The following is a 9,196-nucleotide window of genomic DNA, read 5'->3' as shown; positions in this document are numbered from 1 at the left end:
AATACCACAACATGACGTTGAGGCTGATAAGGTGCTCCCCTTCTATCTTCCCAAACTGGCAACTACTCGTTACAGGACAGTATCAAAATATACAGACATTTCAAACTGAAAAGAAATACTTTAAATTCTTAAAAATCAAATTAAAGTTTTGTTCACATTACAAGAGTTATCCAGCTATGGATCACAGTATAAGATTTAAAAATACAAACCAAACACTTTTTTTCTTTAAGCACTTGATGAGAATATAGATATACCTTAATAAGCTGGGCCAGAGAAATAGGGGCAGAAGAGTCATCAGTCTGTTTGCAAAAAAATAAACACACATTCATGTTCAACAGATATTCATATTAAACACATATTCATATTCAGACACAAAAGCTAAGTGATACACTGTGAAAATGTAAAAAAATACTCCAAACCATTTTTATGGCAAGAAACAAAAAGCACACAACAAGCTATACAGACAGACATAGCACTAGCTATGGACAGGCAGATGTAGAACATGGCACCATGTTCAGTTGTGCAAACCTTCAACCTACGTGATCCAAAACCCATCATACATTATCTGTACAACACAAAGTCATTCAGGAAATATTCTAGCGTATTCCATATGAAATACAATGCATTACTAGGCACAAATACCAATATTCACAGGAGAACTGTGCAAATGAGGGCATTACTCAGTTTTTACTATGCTGAATCAAATGCATTGTATTTACAACATAGACTATCTTTTACTGGAAAATATCTATTAAGGTAATGTGTGGAAAATTAATACAAGGCTACATTGTTTAGAATTAAGAACAGTGTGTAGAAAAAAAGGCTGAGATTGTGTTTTTACGTACTGCTTTTGATGTTGCACTCACTGGCTCACTTCGACTTCTAGAAGAAGAAAGAAAGGTGATCAGAACTTAAAATAAGGCACTTGTACCCAACATAAAGCAGTGAAAACAGATTCTAAAACCTGAACATCAAAACATTCTGTTCTGATACTCTAGTGAATGTGGAAATTTATACGTATACAGACACCGTCCTCTCTTGGTACATGCAGTGCAACTAAAAAAAACCCCCACAATCACATTTCTACTTTGTCACAAATTACTCCAAGACTGACAGATACAGAACACAACAGTGCAAGCAAAGTCCTCAGATATTTTGTCTCTGTGAGTAAGTATCAAAATATGAAGTCTCTACTAGAGTTTTGTGTTCTTAAATAATCAACCATGAAAGTACAAAGGTAACTTTAGCCAATCCGTATATCCCTAGCATTACAAGTAGGTACCAGACAGAGTACTTCAGTTTCTAAGAAAGAATAGGGAGGCTCTAGACACTTTGAAGTGCAAGTTTACTGAAATGCAAAAAATCAGCCATCTGACAAAGAAATAACAAAAATGTCAGCAGCATCGTCTTTACAACAGTGTTTCTCTGTGGAAGCCCAAGCACTCTGTTCAGATATCTACCATATTTAGCCATGAAAGTGCCAAAATGTGCTAAATGTGTTACATATGCTATATTGACTAAAAATAGGCACAGAAATCTCACCTGAAAGCAGTTCCTACGATTTTTGAGAAAAAAAAAAGGTCTTAATTGCCTGAATCTGCTTTAAGATAATCTTGAAAACGCTACAATATTGTAGGAAATAGTTATTACATTTGAAAACTTGCTGAGATTCCACGTACTCATTGATCTGTGTCTGCATGCTACTCATCACCAATCAGACATGCAACCATTGATAGTGTTAACAAACTATCATCCAAAGGGTTACATCACTTTTGTAACATTTGATGTTACAAAGTTACATCATCCAAAGTGTCCCATGAGCAGAGGCAATTCAAAGGCTGCTGTGGAATTGATGTGCAAACAGAAAGGCTCATGCTTCCTGCCACTGCGAGAACACCACCAGGCTCGCAACTACAGCCACCTGCCTCCTGAAGGTGAGCAAGTACAAGGAAATACCTTAGATCACCACACAATGCCTTCTTCATCCATGTACCTTGAAGGACATACTACAAAGCGAGAAACGCGTTTTTGAAGGCCTCTCCACCATTACAGCATACATCCATCATGCCCAAACATTCACCACTCCTCCAGCTGGTTCTGCAGTGTTTCCAGCTGAAGGAACAGAAAGCTAATCTGCCTGCTTCATTTGCAGTGCTGGAACAGCAGTGCCATTCTTTCCTTATCCCCACAGACAGGGATTTATTTGGTCTTTGATGCTAGCAGCATCTCTCCTCTCCTTTCAGGGCAGCAGTACCATACTAGGAGGGGGCCACCCAACCAGAAACGGAGGATGCATTGACAGGACAGCACTAAGCAGACGTACCTAAATTAACCCCCAAAACAAGGCCATGTTTATAAGCTCAAGGCTGTGGTGTCCAGCATTACTAGGGAGTGCCTGAAAGCACTGCAACGACTACTGCAGTAAGATGCCCAAAGTTTACATGCAGAGCCACATAAATTCAGGGCTTTTTGCTTGCAAATGCTTCATGGGTACCAGGATGCTGCTGTACTGTTTGTTCAAGGCACACTGTAACTCATCAGTCTACTTTCTTTACTGAGAAGCAACATCAGAAAGGCATGGCAAAACCACAAGCTAATAATATCTACTCATTGTGGTGGAGAGGCATATCTTGAAGAAGGCTGGAAAACATGACCATTCAAACAATGCTAATGCAGCTGATAGAGAACTGGACTGTAGGAATACAGAAATGACAGCAATAATCCTCGAGTCAGGATGGCATTTGAATAGCTGTAATTTTAATCAATACACCCGATTCTCTGTCCTCCAAACAGCTTAGGAATACAGAATTAAATCCTGGAGCACGCATATCAGCTTAGGGTAAAAACCGACCTGGAAAGAGAACTCGTAACATTTGGTAACGTGCTAAACTGCTTACTGAGGTTCAAGTTTGGAAAGGATTAACTACTCCTTCATCGTACTCGCACAAAAGGCAACATGCTTTAGGATAGTGTTCTTCTTCTCTTGCCGGAAACAGGCATTGTGTTTAGGAAACTAATAGGAATCACTTAGGAATGCAACTTCTTGTTTGCCTGGTTCCCCAGCTGGCAACCCTTGGTCTTTCCTCAATAGCTAGTATGCACAAAACCCAGATTTGGGGCGTAAGAATACCTGCCATATCCCGCCCCGCCTACTGCAAATGCAACACCGAGAATCAGACTCTTCTGAGATGGGAACAATTCTCAGTTTACACTACAATGCCTATCTGTCTGTACTATAAAAGCACTAAAAGCAAACACATATGATGAGGAATCTCTCCATGTAGAGGAAACAGGATCTACAGCTTGGGTCTCAGAAAAATCAGCCCCAAGAACAAACCCAACAGACTCCTCTTCAAAGTTACCATTGTTGGAGTTTGAACCCCATGCCCCAGCAGGCCTAAAAATGTAACTCTCCTTTGGGACAGGTACAGTAAAATCTACCCCATGACAACAAAAACTAACAGCAGCTTTAACGAGAAAGATACAGTCTGAATGCCTCTGTAAACTAATACCCATCCAAAAAGTTCACACACTGGAACCCCTAACAAAGAATACCATGCTTTATGGATACTCACATAACATATGTTTTGCTGGTAGCTTTAACACCTCCTGCAGGGATTCTTCTAACAATTACCGATGAGTTCCTAGGAATCAGGGCATTATCATCTGTGTATTCTGAAAACAACACAAACACAGAAAAACACATGAGTCAGTTCGTAAGAGTGTATATTAATATGTCATTACATAGCACTTCACAGAATCCCTTTCAGATTAAAAAGCAAAATGGTCTAGGTAACATCACGCCTTTATCGTCTCAACACACTAACAGGACATTTCAAGAAATCCTCAGGTCTGAGAATCAAACACAAGCAGCAACATCTTTTCCATGTTGTTAAAATAGTTTGAACGCCAACAGCAAAATGGCCTCACAGGTCACTAAAGGAGAGTCTGCTACTGCATGAGGTTCTTTCTTGACCTAGCTTAAGTTGCTTTTGCTGCGCCGTTGCTTTCATAGCTGTTCACTAAAAACGATTCACCCATGAAGACTGACAGAACACAGAAGACAGCCTGCCATCTCTGTCTATTTCCTGGAGCTTAATCCATCAACAGCCACACTTCTCAGCTGCTCAGTGCTTTACATTGACATGGAAACACAACTGGCACTGTTAGACGTTGGATCACAGAGATTCTGGAGATTTTTTGAGCTTGCTTTCACAAGTAGGGCAGAATTGGCTCCAACTAAGCTGGTATCTCCCCTCTTAAGCTCATCATCTAGTTTGAATCAGCCCAAGGGACGTGGATTCTTTTGATGCACTTTCTGCAGAGCAGAGAGACTCAAACAAAATTACTTATGAAGACAGCCCTGAAGAGCCTTTCGAAAACAGCGTGTGCCTGAAGCTATCCATGCTTTGCCTTGGCTTACACCATGTTAGTCTTCTGAAGAGGAGGAAAGCCTTCTGACCTTTTCTGTAAGGCCCAAACAAAAAAACCCCACAACTCCCTGAGACACTTGGACTGAGTCAGCTTAAAACGCAAAGATCTCTCCATGAGAATGGTTTGTATATTGTACTTACACGAGCTGGCTGTGACTAAATATTTTAAAGCACTATCAGCAGCCATTCCCTGTAATCTGCCTACAGCTGTACATACTAAAAGCCCTTAACTTGCAAACTGAATCAGAATGATGGTCTGAAAACCAAAGCTGCTGTATTATCTCCAGTCAAGCTCTGTCAGGGCAGTTTTGCTCAGTGATCACAGGCAAAATAGGAATATGTCACAATTTATGCTCCCTTTTTCAGTATATTATTCGTATGGGCAGGAACCTCTCTTAGACCAAAACATACCTACCAGAAGACATTATTTCAACCACACAATGAACATTTTACTTCTATTTCCAAATGACAGAATGCTTCTTCAGAAAACCGAGAAATCATTTCGCTGAAACTAATTCCTGATCTTGGCCCCTAAGAAACCGAACAGCAAGCTTCCTCTGGAATTCAGAGCAGTTTCAAACTGTCGGAGAAAGGACTCTTAATGATGAAAACAGAAGCTTTTACAGAAGTCGTATCCTAAAACCAACCCCTAGAGCTCTTCTCAAAAGGAAAATCTAACCATCACACAGCCACCTGTCAAGAAAGGCCTGCACTGGGACTCGGTGATGGAGGAGGAGCTCAAACAGTACTGAGGCCCAGACAAACAACTGGGAGATCATGCCAGCTGCAGTCCTAGAAGCCCAAAGCAGCTGTTTCTACCTGCTGAACAGAGTCATGCAGGCTATTCTCTGTGGTCCAGATCACAAACCACAGGTTTAAGACCAGAGTCCCATTGCTGTTTGGGTTGTTTCTTTTTTTTTTGTATTTTGCCTGAGAAGTAGAAGAGCACATTCTCCAAGTGTTTTGTGTCAGAATGTTACAGGGCAGGAAAGAGTACTCAAAACCCTGAGTTCTGGAGTTTGCAGTTCTTCCACAATATTGTGAGAACATCTCTTCTAAAAGACAGGTCAAGAAATTCAGGTCAAATTCAAAGGAGGCAAGTTGAAAGGCATCATTCTTGAGCATAGGCCTTTGGAGGGAATTCTGCCTTTATAGAATGTGCCTCTATAGCAAGCACGGAAGAGGACGCACACCCCCCTGCCCTTTAAAATAGGTCCTAACCATCCATTTTGCCTTCCCAGCATCTTCAAAGGAGTCCATCATATCATTTATTTTCCACTGATATTTACAGTCCTGTTTACTTTTTGCTTATATTAGCATTGCTGCTACTACTAGATTTCCAGTAGGAAAAGTAACAGTTCCTGAACTGCAAAAGGTTAGAGTCCTCAGAAAAATCTGAACAAGTAGGCCATCTTCACTCAAGGTTCACTTTGTTCTTTCCAAGATTATTGCAACATTCAGTCAGGACTCCTGCACAGACAAAGTTATAAAAAACCAATACTTTATGTCCGCATGTAAGAATTCCAAACATCCCATTTAGGCAGAATATCCGGGTTGAGTTTTTCCCTTTCTCTTCTGAAGGTGAGTTGAAGCATCTACATCTGATTAATAAAAACTGAAATTCACGGCTATGCATAGCAACCAAAAATTTGGCATACATATATCTGACACTGAAATGTATTCTCTAGCTTTGCTCTGAAAACCACTGCGGGATTTTTGCATTTTCACATGGAAAACAGCCTTACAAAAGCTTCAATAAGCATCTGTGTCACTCATATACCAAGTTTAAAATTTTATCCTCATTTTACAAAGGTCAAGGTGCAACACAACCTACCTAGAGGAGGATCTTGTCACTGTTAAACAAGAGTGATGCTCTTTAAGGTATGAAAGATACTCCTCCTTTGACTTCACCTGTAGGCAACACCACATTTAACAGAACCGAGCCAAGCAGATGCTTTTTCTTCACTGCATTCTGATCACGTATGTAAACAAAGCCACACACTTTGCAAAACTGGTAGTATGTATAGTAGAGTAACACTTTATGGGGTAACATATTTAGGAGCATAAATTGTTCCTCTACAACTTTGCTTTCTGTTCCTCACCTGCTATAACAGAATTCAGGTGTTTGGCCTATTTCAAAACATTTTTTCTTCGGGTGATAATAATCGGGCTCCATCACAGTTTATTACCATCCAGCATTCTGCTTTTAAGGCTCTGTTTTACACAGACCCAACTGTTACAGGAGTGAGGGCGGCCAGGTGGCCATTCAGCCTGCTAGCACTTGTGAAGCTGAAAGTACATTGGCAACTGCAGACAAAATTCACAGACCCTTCTGCAGCAAAGCCCTTAAAGCCAATTAGACATTTTTCAAAAGCTCTTGACAACTGTATTCAATACTACATGAAGAATTCAAGACTGATGAAATGTATCTCTACCTGCGCATGTCATGCAATCCAATGGCATCCCTAAGACCCCTAACATTGTGCTCTTAAGCCTCTTCACGGACATTCTCCTGAAAATAGTTTCAATATCTGCAGATAAACAGCGAGCTTTAGGTGCAACCACTTTAAAGGGGAGGGCTGAAGTTACAGTTACCGCAGCATACATATTATTCTGTTTCAGTTTCAATACATCAAACAGGAAGAGAAAAAAAACCACTAGTACACATTGGAAAGAAAAGACTGTTGTTACAGTGTCACAGAACCACAGGGGGGAAAAAAAGAAAAAAAAGAAGAAATCTAATGTTTAAGGAATGGAAACACTTTACAAGTCTTTCTTTCTGAAAAGTCACATCCCAACGTCTTTCATCACTTTCAAACTTATCACGATGGCAGGTTACCAAACTGAAACATCATACTAAGTAATACGAAACCATTATCATCTCTGAGAATCAAGCACCATTTATTCAATTTAAAGAATTTGTGACTTCTTTAAGAACGTTTCTTACATATAGTCACCATAAATGTTCTGCCAGAAAACTTCAGTACTGCCCTGATATGGTTAACACGTAGTAGCAGTAAAAAAAAAACACCACGGTTAGAAACGAATGATGAAATGATGCTTAATAGCGTCTGAATGACAATGTCTTTGTTGTAGAAAAGGAGCTATATTAACAAGAAATTCCAAAGTGTAGTTTAGATACAGAGAATACTCATGTGCAAGATGGCTTTAAAGGGTCTGCATAGATTATAACTCCCAGATACACTCTTCATCCAAAATGTTGCTAGTGAGCAGTTTCTGCAACAGCCACAAAACCGGTTTTCCAGTGCAGTGGAGTCAAACAAGTTGAAGACAAAATTAAGTCACCAAACCCATTTTTTTCTTCTAATTAGCCATCTGTTCTATTTCCATCACTTTCAGCTTTCTCTGCCAGATCTCAAAGAAATCTGGCAACTTTGGTATTATAAGATATCCTCCCACATTTCCTTATCATTTTACCTAGAAGAATTCCAGGAAACCAAAACTTTTGTAAGCACTACACATCGTACATTAAGCACGTATTCTTCTACGCCTAGCTCGCGTCTAAAACACAGACCTGAAGGCAGCTGTCAGAACATCAACTACAGAAGAACAGCTCTGTGAGGCCCCCAACACAAGTCACAGCTACCCATCGTGGCCGAATCACATTATCGCTTCCCACACCACTTAATCCCCGGCACCGCTTGCCCTCCCAGTCCCCTGCCTGCTGGCAGGATGGGCCCCAGACTGACTCACGCTACGTGGGGACAAGCCACAAAGAGCAGAGTGCAGCTCCCACAGGCCAGGGCTGCTGCAGTGCGGTCTGTGATGCCGCCAGTCAGTCGGACCCCGAGGCCCCGCACCCGCTGCCCCCACGCACCTTCTTTGGTCTGGGCATTGGTGATCTGCAGGTCGCAGTGGGTCGCCTTCAGCTTCTCGCGGCTCATGATCTGGCGCTTGAGGTCGCACAGGGAGATGTGGAGGCCGTTGAAGGTGACCGTATCATAGTTCAGCTTCGAGGAGAACTTGTAGTGGACACACGACATGGTTGGGGCCAGGCGGTGCCTGCTCCACAACCGTGTCTACCGTGGCAGAAAGCGCCGCGGCCTCTGCACCAGGTTATGGCTCGCGGCAGCACGGGGAAGGGCCCACCAATGGGGCCAGGGCAAGCAGCACAGGCTGAGGTGGAGTGGGCCGAAGGCAATCAAAGGCAACGGCGCTCAGCCTCCGCTTCCTCCCTCGCACGCAGCGCTCCCAGGTCTGACTGCTCGCTATGGCGACTCAGGAGACTCTGCCTCAGCGTTCCGCCCAGGGGCTTCCCGGTCGACAACCGCATGGGCCACCACGAGCGCGTCACTGCGCGCTCACAATGGCATACTGCACCCAGGTGCTGGCGGAATGATCGCCATGGGGACGGAGGCTGTTTGCCCCAAACAAACCCCACACTGACCAAGCGCCACGGCAGGTACAGCAGCAGGCTCCCGCTGGTCCTGGAGCTCCTGCCCTCCAAGTAACCCCCCAGCCACTCTGCCCACCAATATCTCACCCCATCACCCCTCTTCGCTTCCCCCAACAGAGAGCTTCCCTCTCCGGATGCCGATGGCAATGGAGGTGCACAGTGCGAGCTTCACTGTTCCGGCCATGCCTCCGCAAGTCACTGCCTGCGTGCTGCCCTCTGTTCCAGGGCTGACGGTGTCCTCTGAGCCTGCCCAGCTCCCCCCCATCACCTACCAGCTGGGGCAGGCCAGCGTCTGGCAGGGGGTGCCAGGGCCCCTGGGGGCCCTGGGGCAGCTGCTGCAGCTCCC

General features: G+C 43.2%; 1 protein-coding gene across 1 annotated transcript; it reads right to left on the bottom strand.

The window, feature by feature from the left end:
• Positions 1-797: 797 nt before the first annotated feature.
• Positions 798-8,437, bottom strand: LOC140646028 (E3 ubiquitin-protein ligase RBBP6-like). Its single transcript, XM_072849452.1, has 3 exons — positions 8,272-8,437; positions 3,576-3,675; positions 798-882 (listed from the first exon to the last, which is right to left on the bottom strand). The coding sequence occupies exons 1-3, from the start codon at positions 8,435-8,437 to the stop codon at positions 798-800; spliced, it is 351 nt and encodes a 116-aa protein (XP_072705553.1).
• Between the last annotated feature and the right edge of the window lie 759 nt (positions 8,438-9,196).

The sequence above is a fragment of the Ciconia boyciana genome, unplaced genomic scaffold (assembly GCF_034638445.1).
Source record: "Ciconia boyciana unplaced genomic scaffold, ASM3463844v1 HiC_scaffold_127, whole genome shotgun sequence".
Lineage (NCBI taxonomy): Eukaryota > Metazoa > Chordata > Aves > Ciconiiformes > Ciconiidae > Ciconia > Ciconia boyciana.
Note: the sequence above shows the minus strand (reverse complement) of the source record. Positions and strands in the feature narration are given on the sequence as shown.

Bases quoted from the DNA above. Each gene is read 5' to 3' on its own strand.
- LOC140646028 (XM_072849452.1), bottom strand. From the start codon at position 8,437: ATGTCGTGTGTCCACTACAAGTTCTCCTCGAAGCTGAACTATGATACG. The intron at 3,676-8,271 runs GTGCGTGGGGGC...TGTTGTTTTCAG, and splicing joins CAATGCCCAGACCAAAGAAG to AATACACAGATGATAATGCC. The intron at 883-3,575 runs GTGAGTATCCAT...TTCTTCTTCTAG, and splicing joins ACCAGCAAAACATATGTTAT to AAGTCGAAGTGAGCCAGTGA.